General features: G+C 46.9%; 2 protein-coding genes across 3 annotated transcripts; both read left to right on the top strand.

Annotated features, from left to right (window-relative positions):
- Positions 1-9,626: 9,626 nt before the first annotated feature.
- Positions 9,627-14,347, top strand: TREM2 (triggering receptor expressed on myeloid cells 2). Its single transcript, XM_027525058.1, has 5 exons — positions 9,627-9,790; positions 11,232-11,582; positions 12,954-13,044; positions 13,799-13,992; positions 14,074-14,347. Exons 1-5 carry the CDS (start codon positions 9,751-9,753, stop codon positions 14,088-14,090), a joined length of 693 nt encoding a protein of 230 aa, XP_027380859.1. The 5' UTR covers positions 9,627-9,750; the 3' UTR covers positions 14,091-14,347.
- Positions 14,348-18,132: 3,785 nt separating this feature from the next.
- On the top strand, positions 18,133-22,807 carry TREML1 (triggering receptor expressed on myeloid cells like 1). Of its 2 annotated transcripts, none has more exons than XM_027525194.1 (6): positions 18,133-18,233; positions 18,421-18,753; positions 20,743-20,854; positions 21,258-21,343; positions 21,836-21,888; positions 22,248-22,807. In XM_027525194.1, exons 1-6 carry the CDS (start codon positions 18,191-18,193, stop codon positions 22,560-22,562), a joined length of 942 nt encoding a protein of 313 aa, XP_027380995.1. In that variant the 5' UTR covers positions 18,133-18,190; the 3' UTR covers positions 22,563-22,807. The 2 variants fall into 2 exon arrangements, with proteins under 2 accessions (XP_027380995.1, XP_027380994.1); XM_027525193.1 differs by having other exon boundaries at positions 21,255-21,343.
- The last annotated feature ends 4,929 nt before the right edge of the window (positions 22,808-27,736 follow it).

Here is a 27,736-nt window from a genome sequence, read left to right as displayed (position 1 = left end):
AAGATCTATAGGCCCCTTCCAATGTAGTCGGTGCTAACTACAAGACTTTAATCTATTGCACCTGTCACTTCCAAAGCGGTTCCCTATGTTTATTTTAGCTTCTTTTGTTTGCTGGTCTCTTCAGTGTCTAATTTCCATCCTGACACAAGAGGGAGAAGGTGGTCACTTATTTAGGCTCACTTGTTCAGTCATGCTGTGAGGAGGGAGGAACACTGCAAACAAATATCACTGGTGTGTGTGGGGAGTGCTCCCAGTGTCTCGGCTGCACTGGTTTTGCCCCCGCTCATGGCGTGTGTGCTTTCTTGGTCTACACTTCTCAGGCTCCAGGTTGCTCTGCCAGGCAACTCTCTGAAGCAGGCCCTGGGTTGCGTGCATTTCCCAGGTCTAAGCTGCTCAGGTTCAGGTTCTCTGGTACTCCACAAAAGCGCAGTCTTGGTTGGGCCTGCATTTTGTGCCCTTCCCAGGTCCAAGTAGCTCAGGTGACCAGGTGCTTGGTGAGCGCAGTCTCCCCAGGTAGGGAGTGCGTCTTATCACCTCCCCGGTCCCAGCCGCTCAGTTTCCTGGGTGGCAGCGGGCACACCCGTCTCAGGTGTGCCGTGTGTCTCTTCTGGGGAGCTGATCTCTGGCTGCGACCCTCCCAGCGGATGTCAACTGTCCAGAATCCCCAGAAGTCTTGGTTAGCGACTGGGAGCCTGCTTGCAGTTTGGTAGAGGATGACTCTCTGGGGCCGAGGTTGCCCCTTTCCAGCTCTGGCTGCCCCCCACCTGCTTCCCTGTCTCCAGCAGGGGATGGGCCGGTCTGTAGCCGGCTAGCTCTCTTCTGGTATTCACTCAGTCCTTTGTTCTGTGAGCAGGCCTGGTAGTGCCTTAGGTTAGGGCTTTTCCTGGGATAGTTCTCTCTCTCTCTCTCTCTGGCTATTCCACAGTTTGGGTTGCTATCTCAGGTTAGTTCCCTCAGATTGCTCTCAGAGCATTCAGGCCTGGTCCTTACCCTAAGCAATGCAGCCCGCGCCTCCCTGTTCAGCCCCGGCTTGCTGGTGGGGGATGCGAGCCCTGGGAGTTGCCATTAGGACATAATCTGTGGGTTTTATTTATTTATTTTCCTTCCTGGTTATGTTGCCTCTACATATAGACATCACCAGATGTCCATTTTGGTCAACACTGAAATCAGATTGATTATATTCTTTGCAGCCAAAGATGGAGAAGCTCTATATAGTCAGCAAAAACAAGACCAGGAGCTGACTGTGGCTCAGATCAGCTCCTTATTGTGAACTCCTTATTGCCAAATTCAGACTTAAATTGAAGAAAGTAGGGAAAACCACTAGACCATTCAGGTATGACCTAAATCAAATCCCTTATGATTATACAGTGGAAGTGAGAAATAGATTTAAGGGACTAGATCTGATAGACAGAGTGCCTGATGAACTATGGATGGAGGTTCATGATACTGTACAGGAGACAGGGATCAAGACCATCCCCATGGAAAAGAAATGCAAAAAAGCAAAATGGCTGTCTGGGGAGGCCTAACAAATATTTGTGAAAAGAAGAGAAGTGAAAAGCAAAGGAGAAAAGGAAAGATATAAGCATCTGAATGCAGAGTTTCAAAGAATAGCAAAGAGAGATAAGAAAGCTTTCCTCAGCAATCAGTGCAAAGAAATAGAGGAAAACAACAGAATGGGAAAAACTAGAGATCTCTTCAAAAAAATTAGAGATACCAAGGGAACATTTCATGCAAAGATGGGCACAATAAAGGATAGAAATGGTATGGATCTAACAGAAGCAGAAGATATTAAGAAGAGGTGGCAGGAATACACAGAAGAACTATACAAAAAAGATCTTCATGACCCAGATAATCACGATGGTGTGATCACTCACCTAGAGCCAGACATCCTGGAATGTGAAGTCAAGTGGGCCTTAGAAAGCATCACTACAAACAAAGCTAGTGGAGGTGATGGAATTCCAGTTGAGCTATTTCAAATCCTGAAAGATGATGCTGTGAAAGTGCTGCACTCAATATACCAGCAAATATGGAAAACTCAGCAGTGGCCACAGGACTGGAAAAGGTCAGTTTTCATTCCAATCCCAAAGAAAGGCAATGTCAAAGAATGCTCAAACTACTGCACAATTGCACTCATCTCACATGCTAGTAAGGTAATGCTAAAAATTCTCCAAGCCAGGCTTCAGCAGTACAAGAACTGTGAACTTCCAGATGTTTGAGCTGGTTTTAGAAAAGGCAGAGGAACCAGAGATCAAATTAGCAACATCTGCTGGATCATGGAAAAAGCAAGAGAGTTCCAGAAAAACATCTATTTCTGCTTTATTGACTATGCCAAAGCCTTTGACTGTGTGGATCATAATAAACTGTGGAAAATTCTGAAAGAGATGGGACTACCAGACCACCTGACCTGCCTCCTGAGAAACCTATATGCAGGTCAGGAAGCAACAGTTAGAATTGGACATGGAACAACAGACTGGTTCCAAATAGGAAAAGGGGTACATCAAGGCTGTGTATTGTCACCCTGCTTATTTAACTTCTATGCACAGTACATCATGAGAAACGCCGGGCTGGAAGAAGCACAAGCTGGAATCAAGATTGCTGGGAGAAATATCAATAACCTCAGATATGCAGATGACACCACCCTTATGGCAGAAAGTGAAGAGGAACTAAAAAGCCTCTGGATGAAAGTGAAAGAGGAGAGTGAAAAAGTTGGCTTAAAGCTCAACATTCAGAAAACGAAGATCATGGCATCTGGTCCCATCACTTAATGGGAAATAGATGGAGAAACATTGGAAACAGTGTCAGACTTAATTTTTTTGGGCTCCAAAATCACTGCAGATGGTGACTGCAGCCATGAAATTAAAAGACGCTTACTCCTTGGAAGGAAAGTTATGGCCAACCTAGATAGCATATTCAAAAGCAGAGATATTGCCAACAAAGAAAGGTCCATCTAGTCAAGACTATGGTTTTTCCAGTGGTCATGTATGGATGTGAGAATTGGATTGTGAAGAAAGCTGAGTGCCGAAGAATTGATGCTTTTGAACTGGAGAGTTCAAAAGAGTTGGAGAAGACTCTTGAGAGTCCCTTGGACTGCAAGGAGATCTAACCAGTCCATCCTAAAGGAAATCAGTCCTGGGTGTTCATTGGAAGGAATGATGCTAAAGCTGAAACTCCAGTACTTTGGCCACCTCATGCGAAGAGTTGACTCATTGGAAAAGACTCTGATGCTGGGAGGGATTGGGGGCAGGAGGAGAAGGGGATGACAGAGGATGAGATGGCTGGATGGCACCACCGACATATGGACATGAGTTTGGGTGAACTCCGGGAGTTGGTGATGGACATGGAGGCCTGGCATGCTGCGATTCATGAGGTCACAAAGAGTTGGACACGACTGAGTGACTGAACTGAATTGATGTTGCCCTCTCGAATTCCAAAACTCCCCACAGATCCTCCGGTGAGAATGTTTCCTGGTGTTTGGAAACTTCTCCTCTTTTAAAACTCCCTTCCCAGGATGGATCTCTGCCCCTACCTCTTTTGTCTCTCTTTTTATCTTTTATACTTTGTCCTACCTCCTTTTGAAGACAATGGGCTCCCTTTCTGGGTGCCTGATGTCCTCTGCCAGCTTTCAGAAGTTGTTTTGTGGAATTTGCTCAGTGTTCAAATATTCTTTCAATGAATTTGTGTGGAGAAAGTGGTCTTCCCATCCTATTCCTCCACTATCTTAGGACCGCCCCCCATCTCCATGCATTTTAAAACGTGGCTCAGCAGCTGTGAAGTCTCAGTCAAAGTTAGACATCAGTTCCTCCAAGTCATGCTTCTGGTTCTAGGGCTTCCCTCAGCTATGTTGTCATTGTATCTAAGAACCCCGAGGCTTCAAGAGACCTGAGTTCTCCAGCACATACATGGCAAGTGAATAAATGCATGCATGCAATCACTGTTGCAAAAGTCCTAGGGCCACAACAGATTTCCCAACCTGGGGATCCAGCAAAAGGACTGAGAACCCCCAGTGAAATGGACTCTTGGAGGCACAAACAAAACCTTGTGTGCACGAGGACCCAGGAGAAAGGAGCAGCGATCCACAACAGGCTGAGCTAGACTTGCCTGTGAGGGCTCTGGAGTCTCCAGCAGAGGCATAGGTCAAACAGTGGCTTGCACAGAATCAGGGGCACTGACTACAACAGTCCTGGGAGCCGAAGCATGCTCGAATAAGGCCTTTTGAAGGAGGTCACCGTTACCTCCATTACCCCTACCATAGTTTGACCTCAGGCCAAACTACAGGGAGGCAACACAGCTCCACCCATCAGCAGAAAATTGGATTAAAGATGTATTGAGTATGGCCTTGACCACCAGAGCAAGACCCAGTTTTACCCACAGCCAGTCCCTCCCACCAGGAAGCTTCCACAAACCTCTTATTCTCATCCTTCAGAGGGCAGACAAAAGGAAAACCACAGTCACAGAAAACTAAGCAAACTGATAACATGGATCACAACCTTGTCTAACTCAGTGACACTATGAGCTGTGCTGTGCAGGGCCACCCAAGACAGACGGGTCATGGTGGAGAGTTCGTACAAAACATGGTCCACTGGAGAAGGGAATGGCAAACCATTTCATCATTCTTGCCTTGAGAGCCCCATGAACAGTATGAGAAGGCAAAAATATAGGACACTGAAAGACTAACTCCCCAGGTCGGTAGGTGCCCAATATGGCTACTGGAAAAGAGTGGAGAAATAGCTCCAGAAAGAATGAAGAGGCTGAGCCAAAGCAGAAACGACACCCATTGTGGATGTGTCCAGTGGTGAAGGTAAAGTCTGAGGCTGTAAAGAACTGGAACCTAGGCCTAGGATCCTGGAATGTTAGGCCCATGAATCTAGGTAAATTGGAAGTGGTCAAACAGGAGATGGCAAGAGTAAACATTGACATTTTAGGAATCAGTGAACTAAAATGGATGGGAATGGGTGAATTTAATTCACATGACCATTATATCTACTACCATGGGCAAGAATCTCTTAGAAGAAATGGAGTAGCCCTCATAGTCAACACAACAGTCTGAAATGCAGTACTTGGGTGAGATCTCAAAAATGACAGAATGATCTCTGTTTATTTCCCAGGCAAACCATTCAATGTCATAGTAATTCAAGTCTATCCCCCAACCACTAATGCCAAAGAAGCTGAGGTTGACTGGTTCTATGAAGACCTACAAGACCTTCTAGAACTAACACCCCAAAAAGATGTCTTTTTCATCATAGGGGACTGGAATGCAAAAGTAGGAAGTCAAGAGATACCTGAAGTAACAGGCAAGTTTGGCATTGGAGTACAAAATGAAGCAGGGCAAAGGCTGAGTTTTGCCAAGAGAATGAACTGGCCATAGCAAATACCCTTTTCCAACAACCCAAGAGATGACTCTACACATGGACATCACCAAATGGTCAATACTGAAATCATGTTGATTATATTTTTTGTAGCAGAAGATGGAGAAGCTCTATACAGTCGGCAAAAACAAGGCCGGGAGCTGACTATGGCTCAGATCATGAACTTCTTATTGCAAAATTCAGACTTAAATTGAAGAAAGTAGGGAAAACCCCTAGGCCATTCAGGTATTGACCTAAATCAAATCTCTTATGATTACATAGTGGAAGTAACAAATAAAGTCAAGGGATTAGATCTGATAGAGTGCCTGAAGAACTATGGATAGAGGTTCATGACATTGTACAGGAGGTGGTGATCAAAACCATCCTCAAGAAAAAGGCAAAATGGTTGTCTGAGGAGGGCTTACAAATAGCTGACAGAAGAAGAGAAGCCAGAGGCAAGGGAGAAAAGGAAAGATATACCCATCTGAATGCAGAGTTCCAAAGAATAGCATGGAGAGTTAAGAAAGCCTTCCTAAGTAAACAATGCAAAGAAATAGAGGGAAACAATAGAATGGGAAAGACCAGAGATCTCTTCAAGAAAATTAGATACCAAGGGAACATTTCATGCAAAGATGGGCTCAATAAAGGACAGAAATGGTATGGACCTAACAGAAGCAGAAGATATTAAGAAGAGGTGGCAAGAATACACAGAAGAACTATACAAAAAAGATCTTCATGACCCAGATAACCACGATGGTGTGATCACTCACCTAGAGCCAGACATCTTGGAGTGGGAAGTCAAGTGGGCCTTAGGAAGCAACACTACGAACAAAGCTAGCGGAACTGATGGAATTCTAGCTGAGCTATGTCAAATCCTAAATGATGATGCTGTTAAAGTGCTGCACTCAATATGCCAGCAAATATGGAAAACTCAGCAGTGGCCACAGGACTGGAAAAGGTCAGTTTTCATTCCAATCCCAAAGAAGGGCAATGCCAAAGAATGTTGACTGCACACTTGCACTCATTTCACATGCTAGTAAAGTAATGCTCAAAATTCTCGATGCCAGGCTTCAACAGTATGTGAACCGAGAACTTGAAGATGTACAAGCTGGATTTAGAAAAGGCAGAAGAATCAGAGATCAAATTGCCAACATCCATTGGATCATAGAAAAAAAAAAGGAATTCCAGAAAAACATCTACTTCTGCTTTATTGACTATGCTAAAGCCTTTGACTGTGTGGATCACAACAAACTGTGGAAAATTCTTAGAGTTGGGAATAACAGACCACCTTACCTGCCTCCTGCGAAACCTGTATGCAGGTCAAGAAGCAACAGTTAGAACTGGACATGGAACAATGGACTGGTTCCAAATTGGGAAAGGAGTATGTCAAGGCTGTCTATTGTCATCCTGCTTATTTAACTTCTATGCAGAGTACATCATGTGAAATGTCGGGCTGGATGAAGTACAAGCTGGAATTAAGATTGCCAGGAGAAATATTAATAACCTCAGATATGCAGATGATAACACCCTTATGGCAGAAAACAAAGAGGAACTGAAGAGCCTCTTGATGAAAGTTAAAGTGGAGAGTAAAAAGGCTGGCTTAAAATTCAACAATCATAAAACCAAGATCATGGCATCCAGTCCCATCACTTCATGGCAAATAGATGGGGAAACAGTGGAAACAGTAAGAGACTTTATTTTCTTGGGCTCCAAAATCACTGCAGATGATGACTGCAGCCATGAAATTAAAAGACGCTTGCTCCTTGGAAGAAAAGCTATGACAAACCTAGACTGTGTATTAAAAAGCAGAGACATCACTTTGCCAACAAAAGTCCCTCTAGTCAAAGCTATGGTTTTTCCAGTAGTCGTATGGATGTGAGAGTTGGACCATAAAGAAGGCTGAGCATCGAAGAATTGATGCTTTTGCACTGTGATGTTGGAGAACACTCTTGAGAGTCCCTTGGACTGCAAGGAGATCAAACCAGTCAATTCTAAAGGAAATCAACCCTGAATGTTCATTGGAAGGACTGATGCTGAAGCTGAAACTCCAATACTTTGGCCACATGATGTGAAGAGTTGAATCATTAGAAAAGATTCTGATGCTGGGAAAGACTGAAGGCAGGAGGAGAAGGGGATGACAGGATGAGATGGTGGATGGCATCAGTGACTCAATGAACACGAGTTTGAGCAAGCTTCGGGAGATCGTGAAGGACAGAGAAGCCTGGAGTGCTGCAGTCCATGGGGTCAGAGTCAGACATGACTGAGCAATTGAATAACCACAATAATCAGAGAATAATGGCATTCAGAGTGAATGATGTATTAGAGAGGGAGAGATCTGTGACCAGGTATGAGGTCCTGGGTATCTTTGAATGCAGATTTAGCAAATGGAAAGGAAGGATTCTGTGCTTGGAAGTGGGGTCATGTAGAATGTTCCTGTGCTCAGATATGAGAATCAGGGGATTGAATCAGCACAAGCTTAGAGAAGAAAGAGTTTGATATGCACATGCTGTGAATTCAAATACATGAATTGGCAGAGATTTCTTGGTGCCTGTCCTTTGCTATGAGGCTTAGAGGAACAAAAATCACACCCTTTTCTCAGGTAGGAAGGATGTGGGCAGAAGAGGTCAGAATACAGCATAAATGGAACTGGAAGTAAGGTAAAGATTCATGGGATTTCAGAGTTTGGTTTCGGCCTAAGATACAGGAAGCTAGAAACACTTTTAAAATAGCACCAAAATCATGGACCAAGAGAAATTTAACAAAATATGTGAAAGATTTGTATGCTGAAAACCATAAAACATTGGTGACAGAAGCCATAGAAGTAAATAAATGGTGAGCTAAAATGTGTCCATGGATTGAAAGACTCAGCAGTGTTATGATGTCTGTCATTTAGTTGCTAAGTCATGTCTGACTCTATTGCAACCCCATGCATTGTAGCCTGTCAGGCTCCTCTGTCCATGGGATTTTGGGGGCAATAATACTGGAGTGGGTAGCCATTTCCTTCTCCAGGGTATCTTCCTGACCCAGGGATCGAACCTGCATCTCCTGCATTGCAGTTGGATGGATTCTTTACTGCTGAGCCACCAGGGAGGTCCATTAAGATGTCTAGGTCCTCCCAAATTAATCTATAGAGTCAATGAAATCCCATCAAAAGCCTGATCGGCTTTGGAGAGAGTAGAAATTGACAGGCAGATTCTAAAATATACATTCCAAAGCAAAGTTACTAAAGCCGTTAAAACCATTTTGAGAAGGAACAGTGTAGTTGGATTACATCATCTGATTTTAAGACTTGTTATAAAGTTACAATGAATATGACCCAGCCATCCCACTAGGGCATATACCCTGAGAAAACCATAATTCAAAAAGACACATAATTTAAAAAGTACTCCAATGTTCACAGCAGCACTATTTACAGTAGCCAGGACATGGAAGCAACCTAAATGTCCATTGACAGATGAATGGATAAAGAAGAAGTGGTATATGTGCACAATGGAATATTACTCAGCCAAAAAAGGAATGAAATTGAGTCATTTGTAGTGATGTGGATGGACCTAGAGTCTGTCATACGGAGTGAAGTGTCAGAAAGAGAGAAACAAATATTGCATATTAACGCATATGTATGGAATCTAGAAAAATGGTATTGATGAAGCTATTTGCAGGGCAGGAATAGAGATATAAATGTAGAGATGTGGACTAAGAGAAAAAAGGAGAGGGTGGAATGAGTTGGGAAAGTAGCACTGACATATGCACACTACCATGTGTAAAATAGCTAGCTAGTGGGAAGCTGCCGCATAGCACAGGGAGTTCAGCTCAGCGCTCTGTGATGACCTAGAGGGTTGGCACTGGGGGCAGGGGTTGGAGGGAGACTCAAGAGGGAGGGGATATATGTATACAAACAGCTGATTCACTTTGTTAGTACAGCTGAAACACAACATCGTAAAGCAATTGTACTCCCATAAAAAAAAGTAAAGCCCCAGGGAGTAGTCAGGATGGGGTGTAATTGGTAAAAGATCAACACATAGATCAATGGAACAGAATGGACAGTCAAGATGGAGACTACATGTCAAATGACTTTCAATGAAGATACTAAGGCAACTGAGTGGAGAAAGGATCATCTTCTCAACCAATGAGAAGGCTGGTACAGGCTGGACAGTGGGCTGCCCTCTCAGAGGTCTGGGATCCACAGCGCCCCCTGCTGGGCTGCAGCGGTGGCTCCTCCTCTCCCGTCTTCACCTCCCCTGCTCTGCTCCCCTCCCTGAATCATGAAGCCAGATCCCAGTCCTGACGATTGCTCAACCTCCAGGAGCCAGTTCCTGTGGGCAGTGTCTGGGGAGCCTGACCCTCGTGAAAAGACGAGTTCTTGCACAAGGCACCCTGCGTCTGTCCTCCACAAGGGAAGGGTGACATGGAGCCTGTCGTGCTGCTCATCCTGCTCGCTGTCACAGGTAGGAGTCCCTCCCTCCGCTGTCGACACTCCCTCCCCTTCCTTGAGTATGTGGCAAGTGGGTGGGTGGGGAGCACTGAGCCACACTCTAAAGATGACTGAAATCCTCCGCATGTCCTGCACCCCCGCTTCCCACTGTGCCCCGTATTCTCCACGCTTTCCCTCCCTCCCCAGTATCAGCTTTTCATGCTGGTGGAGGCATCAGAGGCTGGTGGATTTGGACACCTAAAAAGGGAAGGACTTCTGATGGTGGCATCTCAGCACTAGCTAGTAGGTGGGGGAAGTCTGGGGAGCATTGGTAAGAGCCCCTAAAATTTTGAACCACTTGGGCATAAAAGTAGTCCCAGAGGAGTAGCAGGGTGGGAGGGAGAAAAGAACCCAGCACTGGGAATCTGCATCTTTGGGGTACCCCTCCTGGGCTCTGAAGGTCCTCCTGTCCTCAGCCCTGGGGGTGAAGATTCTGTGATTGAGCTGCAGGGATGAGCACCCCAGAATTTTGCACATGACAGCCTTTTCTCATTGGGGGATGCCTCTTGCTCCCCCCAGAGGAAAAGTCACATGTGGATGAGAGGAGAGAATGTTCCAGTGAAGCTGGAGTTTCTTAGCTGGAGGTGGAGCAGGGAAAGTGGGGGCATGTTGGTCTGCCTGGAGGCAGATGGACAGGGTGGTATGGGGGATATTGCTTCTCAGGTCTCTCTGGTTCCAAAAGGCAGGCCACCAGCTCCCTATTCCTGGCAAGTTTCTGTCACCCATGTGGTTGACAAAGTGATTGAAGAGAAGGGAGGCTGAGGCAGAGGGTGCTGGGTGATTCTCTTTCAGCCCCTGCCCTGGCACCAGACTGGCGCTCCCCCACCCCAAGGAGGGTCCCTAAAATAGCAGCCTCATGTCTCCCCCAAAATAGCTCTGAGATGCATCCCTCCTGAAAAGGGAACAAAGCCACAGAAATAGGGAAGCTGGAAGCTAAAGGTCACAAAGAGGAGAATGTGGGGCTGGGACTGGCGTGGGCAGCTGCAGAGTTAGCAAGCATGCCGGGCTTGGGGAGGGAGCGTTCAGCTCCCCGTGGGACCAGCCCCAGGCCTGAGAGGCCACTGGCCTTGCTCTCTTGAGATGGAAGGGGAGAGAGGAGGGCATGATTCCATGTAACAGGAAGAACACGTGTGGACTAGGACCAGAGGGAACTTCAAGACCAAATGTCTCTGGAAATAGGCTCAGAGGGGGTCAGTTACTTCTCTAAAGAAGTCCAACAAGTCCAGTGGTGATAAAGCCAGACCCAGGACCCAGGTTTCCTCATTTCCTATAAACACGTACTTGGGCTGTGCCACCTTCTCCCAACTTATGTAGACCTGAGTTCCTTAAGGGCAGGATTTCTGTCTCTTCTGTTCAGTGAACATAGTAGGCGTTCAATAAACACGTGGTACAGTGAAGGAACGTCTCGTCCGCAGAGCTGTCCCGGGCGCACAACACCACGGTGTTCCAGGGCATGATGGGCCGCTCCCTGCGGGTCTCCTGCCCCTACAACTCCTTGAAGCACTGGGGGAGACGCAAAGCCTGGTGTCGCCAGCTGGGTGAAGAAGGCCTGTGCCAGCAAGTGGTCAGCACCCACCCCTCGTGGCTGCTGTCCTTCCTGAAGAGGCGCAACGGGAGCACGGCCATCACGGACGACGCCCTGGGGGGCACACTCACCATCACGCTGCGGAATCTTCAAACCCACGACGCTGGCCTCTACCAGTGCCAGAGCCTCCATGGCAGCGAGGCTGACACCCTCAGGAAGGTCCTGGTGGAGGTGCTGGCTGGTGAGTGGGCAGCTGACTGCACCCCGCATCTGAGGCTGGGGCTCTGAGTATAGGACCGACCACCCTCGGGGCTTTTGGGGGTCCTGGAAGATCCCACGGTGTGGATTTTGTCCCCCTGCTCAACTGAGGGCCACTGTGGCTGGTTGTGCAGATTGCTGACTGCAGGAGGAGGGTCACCATCCAGCCCTGTGCCCCGCTGCAGGCTGCGCCCCCTGGTGGAGGACTGCATCGCTTGCAGGAAGGGTACAGTCCTTCCTTTACACACTTAGGAGCTAGCTGTGGTCCTGCTCCCCTCCAAACAGCTTTATCCATCTGGCATCCCGTTGGGATGTGAGCACTGAGGTGGTCCTTAAGGAGTAGGAGGACATTCACTCATTCCCTCACCCAACCACCCAATGCACCTACCGATGTAGATTAAGCACCAACTTGGTACAGATAAACAGGCCCAGAAAGGAACACTGCTGTGACCCGGGGCAACTGCTTCTCTCTGGGCCTCCATTTCCCCATCTTTAAATGGTGGTGATGGAGTCTGTGCCACTGACCCCATATGGCTCCTGTGAGAAACAAGCGACAGAGTTTTACAGTGCTTGGGGTCAGTGACAGCCCTCGCCCCAGTCTCCTGCTACTAACTGCTTGGGATCGTCATTCCTGGTTTAACTAGGTGAGTTGGGAGTGGTGGGGTCCTTCTCACCCCTGAGCTTGCACAGGGGGTGCCCTCCAGGAAAGCCTTCTGTCTGTCTCCTGTGTCCCAAAGAAGAACAAATCTGAGGTTAGAGATCCCTTTTCTGACTCTTTGTCCAACTCTTCCCCCTAACATGGCCCCTTATCATGGAAATGAAGGTCAAAAACTTGTCTAAGATGGGGAGGGTAGGTGAGACCATCTGCCTTAGACTCCAAACCCTGCCTCCATGGGAGTAGGTGGCGAGGAAACACTGCGATCCTATCAGAGTCTAAGGCTCAGCTGACTCCCACAGATACAGCAGGAAACAAATAATAAGAATAACAACAACAATAATAATCTGTAGCTGGTATAGACAGCTTCACAGTCCACACCAGACTTTCAGAAACACCCACCATCTCATTTGCTCTTCCCAAAGACCCCGTGTGACAGGAGGGTGGGGGGTGCAGTCACTGAGCTCCTATGAAGTGATGGGCACTACACAGGATGTTCTCGCTGAATCCTGCAACACTATTATTAAGAAGGGATTCCTAATTGCTCCACTCTACAGGTGAGGAAACTGAGGCTCAGAGTCGTTAACAACTTGATCCACACAGGGTGAGGTCTCAGAGAGCTTCACCCCACCCAGAGGGGTTCTCTCCACTGTGGCTTCAAGAAGGGGACTAGCAGCTCACAGGCTCTGTCTCCCACAGACCCCCGTGATTACCAGGACCCTGGAGATCTCTGGATCCCTGAGGGGTCCGAGAGCTTCGAGAATGCCCAGGTGGAGCACAGCATCTCCAGGTATAGTGACAAGTCTTTGCTAAGATCCCTGAGTAGACCTCCACCCTGCAGAGCCCAGGCATGGGGTGGCAGCTGGGGGGTGGCAGGTGCCGGAAGTACAGATTCCAAGGCAACTGGAACAAGAAGGTATCTGTATATGATCTTGTCTAAACACCCCTCCAACCAGCCAATGTGTGTTGGTGTGACTGTACCAGTTGTTAAAATATTGCAAAACTTCCCTAACAGTTTATAAATAGCTGATGCTCCAAGACTCTTGAATGACTGGCCTCTCACCCCTTCCCCTGGCAGCCCTCAGACAGAATCCTCACAGTTCAGCAACAATGAAAGTTTTAGGATTAATATTTCAGCACAAAATTGGTACCCCCAGATTCCTGCTTCCCTGATGGGACCAGAATCAGTTCTGACTGGTTCTTGACTAGGTACTGGTGTTTAAACACTGTTAGTATAACCATGAAGTGCACATGTGTGTGCACACACACACAAAAACACACCACACATCATACCATCACGAAAGCAGAAGACCGCTCAATGAGGGAGGTGGTTGTTTAAAAGCACTCAGCAGGCAGATCCGTGCCTGGAACTCCTGACTACAGGCTCCCTCAAGCCCCATAAAGCCTCATCCAGGGCTGTGGTGGGTGGGGGAGGTGTCCCCAGCCCCTTGACCTCCCAGGGTCTCCCTATTCCTTCTCTGAGGACAGATTCCAGCGTGTGTGTCCCCTCATGGCCTCCCACATGCCCTCTTTGTTTCTCCAAGGAGCCTTTCGGAAGAGGAGAGCCCCTTCCCACCCACTTCCATCCTCTTCCTCCTGGCCTGCATCTTTCTCAGCAAGCTTCTAGCAGCCAGCGCCCTCTGGGCTGCAGCCTGGCATGGGCAGAAACAACGGCCACCCCAGGCCAGTGGACCGGACTGTGGCCACAACCCAGGTTACCAGCTCCAAACTCTGACAGGTGAGCTTGGAGAGCACAGTGGTGGCCAGGGGCGGAGAGGTGGGGCAGAGAGGCGCTGAGTGAGTACCCTGTCTGTTGCAGAGCTGAGAGACGTATGAGAGAGGAGGACCCTCAGTGGAGGAGAGGTTCAAGAGAGGTCTGCACGGATCACCCCAGCCTGCTGCACACTCGCCCCTTGGCCGCCAAGTCTCCTGGCTCTGCTTTGGCAAAAGGCCGCTCTGCCTCTACCCTTCTTCCTTCGGCCCATGGAAGCGCGTGCGCATATGTGTGTGCACGCATGCATGTGCATGCATGGGAGGTGGGAAGGATACCTCCAACTTCTGGACATTGGCCATTAAACACTCTCACAAATAAACCCAAGACTTCCTGTTTATTTGATGGTTTAGGGTGTCATGAAGATCTTCTCTTTTGCTACAAAGCTAGGAGAGTGAATACCGATGAGGAGAAGACAGGTCTGGCTCCTTAGGGTCCACGGTCTTAGCCTACCATGTCCCTCCATTTCCACAGGCTCCAAACTGGCCAAACGTTTAAAGTCTTCTTTCTCCCTCCCAGAGATCTGATTACCAAGCCCTGCCTCCCTCCGTGGAATTTCTCTACCATCTTCTCTCATCCTCCTGCCTCCTGTCCACTGGTTCCCTGTGATTATTGCTGGGCCCCTTCCTCCCTCTGCCTGTCTCAAGCCCGCGCCCCCACCCCCCCCAAGTCCATCCAGTTCCCAGCTGACTCATCCATTCATCCCTAGAGGTTTGTTTTTATCATGTTATGCTCCCTCCAGAGAAATGGCAAGGGCTTGGGTTGTCAGCGCAGCGTACCAGAGCTAGGGACTACTGGTCCAAGCCCCAGGCCTTTCATCATATAGAAGGGAAACTGAGGCTCAAAGGGAAAAGATTTACCCAGAGTGCCCTGTGCAGCCTGGAAATCCTACTTTCACTTGACATTCCAGGTGCCCTTCCCTCTAGCTCAACCCTACTTATTTATTAAAAATAACTCCCCCCTACTTTTTTTTTAGCCATGCTGCATAGCTTGCAGCATCTTAGCTCCCCAACCAGGGACCGAATCTGGGCCCCAGCAGTGGAAGTGTGAAGTCCTAACCACAGGACTGCCAGGGAAGTCCCAATCCTACTTATTTATTCATGTACTTATTCAATAAAAACTGATATTCTGTGCCAGGTACCAGTCTAGGCATTGGAGACACAACAGTGAACAAGACAGGCCAAGATTTCTGCCCACACAGAGCCTCATTCTAATGGGAAGAAGGCAGACAGACAAATACAACGTCGGTCAGTCAGCTGGTTGGGAGTATGGGGAGGGCAGAAGGCCCGGGGAATGATGCAATTCTAAAGGGTAGTCAGGAGGCACCACTCGAGAAGCACCTCAAGGAAGCAAGACAGGAAGAGTGTTCAAGACACAGGGAACAACCAAGGCAGCTCAGGGAACCTCATCTCTCTCTTCGACACACACACGCCTCCTGGACCAAGAATGAGGGGGAAACCAGATGGAAACTACCCTGAAGTTGGGCTGTCCTTGAGGAGGAAGGGGGTTGCCCATATCCACAGGTTCTCTGTCCTGGCCTCAGAGCTGAAGGCCAGGAGCCCCTCTCCACAGCCACATGTGGCTGCATTGCTCCCTAACCTGGGTGTGGGTCCCTGGGGTTTTGAATCACTGGGAAAGGGCCCCCGGTGCAGCCCTGTGTATCAGCCTCATGTTAACAGGTCACTCCCCTCGTCACAGCCCTGCCCCACCCACTCCCGAGGCTGCTCTGCTGGCCTCTGCCCCCAGCTCCAGGTCCCTGGTCCAGTCTGTGTTTCCCTGGCCTCCCTGACTCAACTGCACTTCAGTGAAACTTCCCCGTCGGGTCCTGGCGCAGTCGTCTTCTTCCTGCAGACACAGGCACGGTCTAGGAGCCAAGACGGAGCCCAAACTGAGCCCATGCCAGCGCCCTCCCGCCCACGCTGCCTGGGCACTGGGGGTGACGGGATGGAAGGGGAGGCTCTGGGGGTGTGCCTGGTGGAGGGGCGCTGCTGGAACTTTCCTGCTCTTGGGAGCTCAGCCTTTGCTCCTTCCTGCTCGGCCAGGTCAGAGACATCCACCCTGGGATCCCCCGCCTTTCACTCTCTGGAGTGCACACTGAATGGAAAGCGTTTTCCAATGTCAAGTTCTTGCCTCCTTAAGAAACCTTAAGTTCCTTAACTGCTCCAAGCCTCAGGCTCCTTGAACATAAAGACAAACAAAAATCCCAACACCAAACCAAACCCCAACAACCCTACTTTGGTGGGTTTTTATGAGATTGAAAGAAATAACATTAAGTTCCTGGCCAGCTGTCTGGCACATAGTAGGTCCTGCATAAGCACTGGCTTTCTTTCTATTCTCAAACGCCTGGTGAGAGGACACCTCTTTGGATCCTGGCCACTTCTGTCCCAGGCACCCAGTGGGGGACTGTGTCTGTTTTATGCACTCAATACATATTGAAGACAGGTCTCCTCCTCACACAAATCTCCCAGGTTGGCTTATTAGAGCAAAAATAATTTTCTGTAAGGAAATCAAAGAAAGCCTGATACGCCTTGGCAGGACAGACATACATCCTTCCATATCACTCACAAGGGAGACCCAGGTGTCCAGTCGGCTGGAGACTGCCAGTGTTAGCACCGAGAGTCCTGTGTCCCCAGAAAACCCTCACGCCAGGTGAACAGGAACAGCTGGTCTCCCTATCACTGTGTCCATGAGACTCAGCTAAACACAGCTTTCTCAGGCTCCTGGTCCCTGTTTTCCATTCTCAACTCCCTTGCTCCTGGAGGCAGGAGGAGGCAGGGATGGGGAGGAGGAGGGCAGGGAGGACAGGAGGAGGGAGGGTGGTTTTTCCAGGGCCCTTACCAGGCGTGAGCATCTAGGTCAGAGTGGTGTGTCCTCCCAGGCATTCCCACCTGGCCTGCTCCAGTCTGAGCACTGGCGCATCCCTGGTGTCAGCAGGCTTACCCCTCACATTCTGTGCGGGATCCCCAGCCCCAGTTCTGCACAGGGTGATGCAAATGGGGACCAGATGGACCCTGTGCAGGGAGTTGGTTTGTGTCATGGGAGAGGAACCCCAAATTATGAGACTTGGAGCTGATATAGAGCATCTGGCACGTTGAGCATTGGCCCATCTTCCTCGCTGGTGGGAGAGAGAGACATCTTAACTTCAGAATAGAAACTGATCATTTCCAGGGAGGAAGGGAAGGATGGAAGCAAATCTCTCTGGAGCTGACACACTGTCTCTAACTCCCCAGGCACGTTTGCTCTTCAGTCTCCCTGGAACAAAGCTCGCTCAGTGCCCTTTCCTGGGAAGGCCCTGATCATGCAGAAACATGAACATATTCACAGAGAACTGAGAGTGCATTCATGAAATAAAAATAATATATGAGAAATGCTTGGAGAATTAAAAATACTGTAAACTAAAAGCACTAAGGGATAAAAATTTGAAGGACAAGGATAGAAGGGATGGAAGAAAAAATATGAGGATATCTTCCAGGAATCAGAACACAATGGACAAAAAAAAAAAAAAAAATGAAAGAAACCTAGACAGAAAAGCTATGAAAATGAGATGAGTACAGGTGATTCAATATCCAATTAATTATCAAAGCAATAGTGCACTTCCTGGACGTGGAGAACGTGGCCCACACTGGAAGTGTCTAGGGAGCACTCAGCACAGGGCGTGAAGACAGGTAGACCAGGGTGCACCATCAAGAGGGGGCTTCCTGGATGATCTCCAGAGAGCTCGGGTAGGGCACTCACATAGAATTTAAAATTAAGATGGACTCAGGCCCTTGGGAGGACACTTTACTTCCCTCCTTCACAGCTCTGCATCATCAGATTCTATATTTGGAATACCCTGAAGATCATCTTCCCCCTTTCTCTAATGCTCCCTGGTTGCCATAATCCTCCTCCCTGACTTCACTCCTTAGGGGTGCCCAGGATCCCAGGCTTCTGTATTTCCGTGGGCCTTCTCATTCTACCTCACCCACTCATATCTGGAGCACTGAGCCAACCAGAGCTTGGAACAGCTCCTTCTCCCCACCCATGGCGAGGCCCATCAGTGCCTGCTTCCCAACCCCATGGTCACTGAGAGCCCCACGTGAGTGTCTGAGGCCAAATTTCCTGCCCCCAGGGGAATGCTGTGTCAGTGCCCAGACGAGCCTCAGAGCTGACATCTCCCTGCCCAGCCATGGGCCCCAAACTGCTCCTGCTTCTGCTCCTGGGACTAGTAGGTAAGGTTTAGAAGGAGCTGCACTCTGGGCCCCATGTACCCTGCTCCATGCCCAGGGATAATTGGCATTGCCCTGGAAACAACTACATGTGTAGGCCCAGAAGTGGACCTCTAGACCCCTGACCCCCTGGGCAGTGGGTGGACCGGGAGGTGCCCTGCCTGACATTCCCTCAACTTTCCTTCCCTAGGCCAGGGCTCAGCCGGCAGCCTCCCGGAGCTGCTGCAGGCGCCCGTGGGGAGCTCCATCCTGGTGCAGTGCCACTACCGACTCCAGGACGTCAAGGCACGAAAGGTGTGGTGCCAGGTCCTGCCAGAGGGATGCCAGCCCTTGGTAACATCAACCGTGAATCGTGGGGTCCCAGCTGGCAGCCGCATATTTCTCACAGACCTGGGGGGCGGCCTGCTCCAGGTGGAGATGCTTGCCCTGCGGGAGGAGGATGCTGGCGAGTATGCCTGTGTGGTGGAGGGCCTCTCGGGAACCCAGACTGTGCACAGGGTCACTCTGGATGTGCTTCCTGCAGGTGAGCTATCCCAGCCTGGCCAGCAGCCCTGGCCTGCCTTCCTGCCCCAACCTGCCGCTCTTGGGTCCCTGGTGGGTGGGAGCCCTTGTGGGTGAGGAATATGGGCCAAATGCCCAATATTCTTTTGACAGCTCTGCAGGGAACGGAAGCCAAACTGGGTGAGAAGTCTGAGATAAATCAGCCAAAGAGCAGTCCCCTTTCCGCTCCTGCATGGGTGGGTCTCCCCACAGGAAGTCATATCCTTCTTCCCCCATTCAGGGCCTCATCCAGCATTTTCAACATACTCTATGCTGTTTTTTTCCCCTTAGAAATGTTTTAAACAAAGTTTTGATTCAGACATATCAACCAGAATTAATTTTTTGGTATATGTTCCAGGCTTAAGATTAATGGCTTAAAAACTACTGAATTTATACCTTATTTTATAAGTCTTCACTGAGCATCTAGTATGTGTCTCATGTAACAGGCAGGGTACATTCAATGGCTGGATTCCTTTGACTTATTCAGTTTTAAAAACAGAAAGAGTCTCATCAATATACAGTCGATATTCTCGACCCTATTTCAGTTTAGAAAGTACTCTTCACAGGATTCATTTTTACAGTCTATAACTTTCTCATGTCTAAATATTTACTAAAAGAACATTTAAAAGTATTAAATATTCCTCAGAAAAGTACAATATTGTAAAAAATAATTGTTCTGTTGGGAACATGGTCAGCTACCTGAGGAAGCAGACTGTTCTGCCTTCCTCTTACGGATGTTGACATCTTTTTCATTTTCAAGTATTCCTTTCTTAAGTAATTCATGCCAAAGGCCCAAAATAATGAAATCAAGACATTTTTCCTTCTGTTTTTCTCCATCTGTTATGAGGAGGGACTAAGCTGTCATTAGAAATCTCTCTTGTGTCCACAATTATTACTCATATTATAAACATACTCCTGTTCGCTCTGGTTATCCTTTGTCCTCCTGCTTCCTTGACACTCTAAGGTCTAGTACCTCAAGGTTAGAACTTCCTAAATGGCAAACGGTCACAAGACAATGCACTGGGAAAGGGTGGCAGGGAGATGGGTACCCTCAGTGGAACATCTGAGGTGTGGGGACCCCAAGAGCTGTAGAGGATGGATATTCAGGCAAATGGGTAGAGCACAGTATCCAGGGAGGATATAGTGGTTTTAAAAACCAGATAAGGACATATGCCGCAAGACTGGGGTCAATGGTGTCTCAGTTCCTGGTTTAGTGTGGGGTGGGGAGTGGGAATGGTGAATGTCTAAGGACCAGGCAAGACAAGATCTCAGAGGATCTAGGAGGACTGCCGGGTTCCCAAGGCAGATCCTCAGGCCGACAGAAACAAACCCTGAGTCCCACAGACAGAAGCTGAGCACATTGTTGAAATGACAAAAAACTTGTCACAAAACTGAATCTCAGGGTCTAAGCCAAAGCTCTCAGCAAGTGTCAGTTGGCACTGTTATTTCAGGACTGACCCTATGTTCCTTACCTCCAGAGCTTGGGATGGGGCTCAGCCAACCTGCAGGGTTGGTCACAAGGCTGCAGGTATGCAGAGAGGTCTAGTAGGCTGGGCCAAAGCCCCTTTAGAGACCAAGTGATGAGAGCTGGGAGCAAGGTCTCCAAGGAGGTCAGAGTAGAGAGGCCTATTCTGGGGTGGGGTAGGGAAGTGGGCACAGATAACACAGTGGGGTTTCTGCATAGTCTGAGCAGCCTGATTGAGATAAGGCACAGGGTGGGCAGGTAAAGGAGAAGAAATTCAGAGGGAGAGGTTGGGAGCTGGCGGCAGAGGGGAAGTGAGCATATTCACAATCAGATAAAGACTTAGACCTCTCGAATTAGAGGCCCCTTAAGGAATATCCAAAGCACCCCTTTGTATTTCTTACTCCTGACCTCCCTCGGTTCTCCTCCCCCAGTCCCTCAGCTCTCAGCAAGCCCTTGAACCCTGCTCTTGGTGGGTATGTGCTCAGTAACAACTTCCTTCTGCCTCAGCTCCTGCCCTGAAAGAGGAGGAGATCCATCAGGATGCGACTCTGGGTGAGAGCTCCTCTTTGGACTCTGTAGACAGCAACAGCCCTTTGGATACCAGCCAGGACAAGAAGAGGTATGACAAGAATTGTATGTGGGTGGCTAGGAAAGGATGATGGTGCAGATACAGCTTGTTTAGAGCCCCAGACTAAATTGAAAGGAAACCTAACAATTCTCTTCACTCCTGGGGAACTGCTCAACAGGTAGGCAGGTAGGTAGACAGACAGGCATACCTCTCTATTCCAGTTCAGCACTGAGCCCTTTATTCCAGTAGATCTCCAGTCAGGATACCCTGATAACGTGTCTCTCTTCTTCCCTGCTTGAGTCTGCCTGCCTCATTCCATTAAAAAAAAAGCTCTTTCTCCCGACCATGGCACACCAAGAATGGTGCCTCTGTGCCACTTCTCCAGGATTCCTGCCAAGCAGCTCCCTACCAGGTTCAGGGCTAAGCTCACTTCCTTCTTCGTGTGTCTCAGCAGAGCCTGGATTTGGGGTGCTGTGTTCCTGCTGGGCCTGCTGGTGATGGTGGCGGTGATGCTGCTTGCTGTGATGGCCAAAAGGAAAGGTGGGTAGCTCCCCACCTGTGTATCCCAGCAGGGGTCTTCCGGCCCTGTATCAGCCACTCCTGCATTTGAGGCTGGGAGTCTAGGTCTGCTCCCCCTACAGATGGGCTTTGGCAAGTGCCCCCAGGCCCTACAATTCCCATGGCTGAAAGGTGGAGGAGAGCGAGGAGATTCCGTGGGAGGTGGCCTGGGGAGAGACAGGAATTGTAGAGGGTGAGACAGTGGCGCTGGGGACAGGTGGCTGGAAGAGGTGGGGGATTTCAGGAGATGGCTTGAGTGTTGAGACAGGATGAAGGGAGCTGTGGAAGCAGTAAGTGGGGGAGTTAGGGCCGGCTGGGGGTGGGGGCTGGGCAGATGGAAGGGGAAGACTTTGCTGGTGGGAGCGGGGATGTTTGAGTATGGGCTAGAACAGAGGTTGCCAAGGGTTCTGGAGAGTGCATGTGTGGAAGGCACTGAGTCGGCACAAGGAGCAGTCTGTGCTTCTGTTCTACCAGGAAACAGGTTTGCTGTTGGTGGACAATTTCAGAGCAGTGGAATCTCAAACACGGTAAGAAACCTCTGCAGGCCCCCAGCCAAATTCCCTAGACCCTCCCTCTACCATACTCACTGACAAGTCCTGGGATGATCGGGTGGAGAAAAGACTGGGAACCCACATGAGGTCCAAAGCCACTTCTTAAATGCAGTAAACTTGCCAACTATAGTCTTCCACCTTCCCACTTTGCCATCCACTTGCCCAGATTTAGGGAGATACTTGGGGCCTGAAAATCTTCACAGTGAAGCCATCTTGCCCACAGACATACTCAGGATTCTGGAGACAGTCCAGTGTGAACCTGGACTTCCCACCTCAAGGAACCGGGGTAGAGGGAGGCATTTTCTCTTTGCCTAACCGGCCTGCTTTTGTTATAGGCTCCCTCCTCAGTGGTCCAGCACGTCAGTGACTCTGGACTGGCTGTTGATCTGCCATCAGATGTACCATATGTCAGGCTTGACTCACCACCTTCCTTTGATGACACCACTTACACCAGCCTTCCTCCTGATCCCCTGTCAGGGAAAATCCTACCCCTAGACCCCCTCTGTGTGCCCCCTCTGCCTCCTAAGGTTGAGATCAGCTCCAAGCCTGTGACATACGCTACAGTCATCTTCCCTGCAATGGGCAAGAGTGGAGGAGCCTCCTGTGAGCCAGCCCAGGAGCCGCCTAATAGTCAGGCTCCACCCAGCTGAGCTGTTCACCATCCTGTATACCCGCAGATTAGCCCCAGGGTTTTGTGTAGCCATCCATGCAACCCATGCTCTAGATCCTTAGGCTCTCAGATCTTTAGGATCTAATGTCTTGACTTTTCTGACCTGGTAAGTGATACTTGGAATGACTGAGGTGTCCTGGGAAGCCAAGCCATGTCCTGGGAAACTAGCCATGTTAGTTCCTCTGCCATTACACCAAAGAACTAAATAAACTCTAAATGATAATATATGAGCTCTTGATGCTTGGGAGGGGATGAAAGGGCCCAGGTTTGACTGCTCGTGAACTGAAAAGACTGGTCCAGAGTTTGTGCTGTAATGCTCTCCTGCCAGCGGGGAAGTGATTTCCCTCCCTGGTCAGACTCCTACAATGCAGTCTGATTTAACGGGCGTGAAGGGGGATTTCTTCAAAAGCATTTCCTGCCTTTATCATGACACTTGAGAGTATAGATTCATTTGCTTGAGATAGAAATCTCCTGTTTTCTGCTTTATACCTTGTAAACAAGTGACATCTTACGATGTGACACATATGATGGGAGAAGGAGGACAATTCATCAGTGCCAGGTGCTGCTAGTGGTAAAGAACCTGCCCGCCAATGCAGGAGATGTAAGAGACATGGGTTCAACCCCTGGGTCAGGAAGATCCCCAGGAGCAGGAAATGGCAACCCACTCTAGTCTTCTTGCCTGGAGAATCCCACGGACAGAGAAGGCTGGTGGGGTCGCACAGAGTCGGACAAGACTGAAGTGACTTAGCAGAGCACAAAAGGAGCTCAGGACAGATAGGGTAGGAGAGATGGGGTTAAAAGGAAACAGGAGTAAGGCCAAAAACTGAAATAGATACCAAGCCTATTCCTTGGTAGAACAAAGGGTTTTCAAGCACCAGGAGATAAAAGATCTTCATCAGTTTTATCAGAGTTGGCTCTTTCTCAACTGTGTGGTCTTCTGGTAGCTCTGTTCCCTTAACTCTGAGCCTGGGAAGAGCCCAGTGAAGAAAAGGCATGCAGGTGAGGGAATAAGGAATAAATGGTAAATGTGTGGCCACAGTTAAGTGTAAATGAAAGCTAATCCAGGCTGGGTATAGGAAGGCCTTTAAGGTTTCTGCCATGACTTCTTCTCAAACTGTTTGAAAATATTTGTCCATATTGAGATGAGAGACTTAGATGGAGAAGAGGAGGTGCTCAGGAATCCAGTCTTTTACAATCATGAAGAACTGGGCAAAAAGAGATTTTCACGGTCTGAACCATCTGGAAGGGCCCTAAGCTTAGTCTAGGTACATGAGGTGAAGAGACAGGCAGGGGCTGTGTAAGCCTAGTAATGCTATTTTCAGGGAGCTCTGGCAGGATGTTCTGGGCTTCCTTTGATAGAGTCTCAGCCTGTGACAGAACCTAAATTTACTCTGAGGCAGCAGCTCCCCACCAATCAACTAAGCCCTCATTTACCCTGGCTAAGATGACTGGGGACTTTCCTGGTGGGAAGGCAAGATGAGGGGAGGGCAGAATAAAGTCTAAAAAGCACCCCTCTGGGAGAAATGACTATAATTGGTCTGAATGTAACTTTTCAGAATGTGACAGAAGTAGAAGTATATTTAACAATGCAAAGGAAAATACTAAGATAATCAGTTGACTGGTAGAGAAGACTGAAGGAGGAAAGGGAAAGATATTAATTCCATCAATGCCTATGATAGCAAGTCTATGAATTATAGTCACAGAGTCACAGTTATAAAAGTAACTTCTAAAATGAAAATACTAAAATAAATTTCATTTATTTTATAAAAACAAAGTAAATGCAAATGACATGGTGAGATGACTGCTTCACATTAGAACCTTTGGAACTCAGTTAAAGAAGCTCTCAGAGAAAAATAAACACCTTTAACAAGAATTAAGCATCTTACTCAAACAGCTAATTAATTTTAAAGGAGAAAAATGACATAACTAACACATAAATAAAAGAGTTTATTCTTTGAAGTAAACTGAAATAAAGTGTTAGCTAACTTACTCAAGAAGATGGATGAAATAAACAACAAGGGGGAAATAACCGCAGATAAAAAGACAATAACAAAAAAATAAGAATATTTTGTGCTAGTGGTGGAGGAGTGGGAATGACTGTAAAGGGGCCTGAAAGAACTTTTGGGTGTAATTAAATGTTCTCCATCATGATTGTGGTAGTTACACAGTATATACATTTGTCCAAACCTATCCAATAGGCATACCTTACTGCATATAAATTATATTTTGATAAAATTTATTTTATAAAGTATTTGAAAGGTCATTGGGGAATAGTTGGAACAATCTTAGAGAGAAAAGCTCTTTAAAGTATTATACAAAACTCAGAAGCCATAAAAGTATTCATAGATACATTACAACTGACACATTAAGATAAATTAAGATACTTTTCCCTCTATGACAAAACACCATAAATGAAAGTCAAAAGACAAAATAAGGAAAAATTTTGCAACCCATATAAAGGCAGAGGGCTCAATTCCCTAAAAAGGCAGAGGGCTCATTTCCCTGACCCTACATATCAATTAGAAAACAAATACTTAATAGAATATGGTCACAGGATATATACCTACAGCTCATACAAAAAGAAATATAGACATAATAAAGATATTTAACTTCATCTAAGGAAAATACAAGTTAAAAGTACATTGAGAGTAATTTTAAAAGAAAATGGTTAAAGAACTCTGAAAATTCTTGCCTTCAAAAAGAAACAAGAAAACTGGCAAAAATACTGTCAACTTTTTTGGAACTCTGGAAATTAACCAATGACTTGCATCAATCCAAGGAGTGTTTACTCAAGAAAAATGGCTTCCCCTTACCCCTATTTAAGAGATAATTTCATAAAGCAATAATTATATACTTGTGCTGATGGGCATACCATTTATTAAGATGTAACTTTTATGACAGTAACAATATGAAGAGGGAGAAAGAAGGAATGGGGCTATATAGAATCAAATTTTGTATTAATATATTATTGAAATTAAGTTATATTAATCTGAACTAGATTATTTTAAATTAAAATGCTAACTATAATCTCTACAGTAAGAAAATAGTGCAAAATTATACAGTAAAAGAAATGACAAGGGAATTAAATTATCTAATATGACAAAAGACAGTGGCGAAATAAAGGAGAAAAAAGACATAAAACAAGTAGAAAACAAACTGGAAGACATAAATCTTAACCTTATCAGTAACTATACTGAATGTAAATAGATCAAACATCCTAATTAAAAGGCAGATATTGGCAAAATTGATTTAAAAAATATATGACTCCACTATATGCTGCTTCTAGAAGACAAACGTTAGATTGAAAAACACAAGTCTGCTGAAAGTAAAAGAATGGAAAAGCATATCATGCAAACTAGTTACAGAGCACTAGAGTAGCTATACTAATATCAGACAAAATAGGCTTTAGGGCAAAAATTGTTACTAGTGACAAAGGACATTTTATAATGATAAAAGAATAAATCCACTAAGAAAATATAACAATTATAAATATATGTGTACCTAACAACAGAGTTTCAAAATACCTGAGGCAAAAACTGACAGAACTGAAGGGATAAATAAATTGTAATGGTTGTAGACTTCAATATTCTACTTTCAAAAACAATACAGCAAGGAGGTGGAAGAGCAACAACAAAAGAGTAGACATGAGTAACACTATAAACCAATAGGACCTCTCAGATATCTGCAGAACACACCACCCAACAAAGCAGAATACACATTCTCCTCAAATATACATGCAACAGTCTCTAGGATAGACCACATGCTTGACCATAATTAAGTCTAAATAAATTTAGAAGGACTGAAATCATATAAAGTATTTTTTCTGACCATAATGGTTTGAAACTAGAAGTCAATAACAGAAGCAAAATTTGGAAAGTCACAAATATGTGGAAAGCGATCTTGAGAAAGAAGAATGGAACTGGAGGAATCAACCTACCTGACTTCAGGCTCTACTACAAAGCCACAGTTATCAAGACAGTATGGTACTGGCACAAAGACAGAAATATTGATCAATGGAATAAAATAGAAAGCCCAGAGATAAATCCACGCACATATGGACACCTTATCTTCGACAAAGGAGGCAAGAGTATACAATGGATTAAAGACAATCTCTTTAACAAGTGGTGCTGGGAAATCTGGTCAACCACTTGTAAAAGAATGAAACTGGACCACTTTCTAACACCATACACAAAAATAAACTCAAAATGGATTAAAGATCTAAACGTAAGACCAGAAACTATAAAACTCCTAGAGGAGAACATAGGCAAAACACTCTCCGACATACATCACAGCAGGATCCTCTATGACCCACCTCCCAGAATATTGGAAATAAAAGCAAAAATAAACAAATGGGACCTAATTAACCTTAAAAGCTTCTGCACATCAAAGGAAACTATTATCAAGGTGAAAAGACAGCCTTCAGAATGGGAGAAAATAATAGCAAATGAAGCAACCGACAAACAACTAATCTCAAAAATATACAAGCAACTCCTACAGCTCAACTCCAGAAAAATAAACGACCCAATCAAAAAATGGGCCAAAGAACTAAATAGACATTTCTCCAAAAAAGACATACAGATGGCTAACAAACACATGAAAAGATGCTCAACATCACTCATTATCAGAGAAATGCAAATCAAAACCACTATGAGGTACCATTTCACACCAGTCAGAATGGCTGCGATCCAAAAGTCTACAAATAATAAATGCTGGAGAGGGTGTGGAGAAAAGGGAACCCTCTTACACTGTTGGTGGGAATGCAAACTAGTACAGCCACTATGGAGAACAGTGTGGAGATTCCTTAAAAAACTGGAAATAGAACTGCCTTATGATCCAGCAATCCCACTGCTGGGCATACACACTGAGGAAACCAGAAGGGAAAGAGACACGTGTACCCCAATGTTCATCGCAGCACTGTTTATAATAGCCAAGACATGGAAGCAACCTAGATGTCCATCAGCGGATGAATGGATAGGAAAGCTGTGGTACATATACACAATGGAGTATTACTCAGCCATTAAAAAGAATACATTTGAATCAGTTCTAATGAGGTGGATGAAACTGGAGCCTATTGTACAGAGTGAAGTAAGCCAGAAGGAAAAACATAAATACAGTGTACTAACGCATATATATGGAATTTAGAAAGATGGTAAC

This window comes from Bos indicus x Bos taurus, chromosome 23, assembly GCF_003369695.1.
Source record: "Bos indicus x Bos taurus breed Angus x Brahman F1 hybrid chromosome 23, Bos_hybrid_MaternalHap_v2.0, whole genome shotgun sequence".
Classification (NCBI taxonomy): domain Eukaryota; kingdom Metazoa; phylum Chordata; class Mammalia; order Artiodactyla; family Bovidae; genus Bos; species Bos indicus x Bos taurus.
Note: the sequence above shows the minus strand (reverse complement) of the source record. Positions and strands in the feature narration are given on the sequence as shown.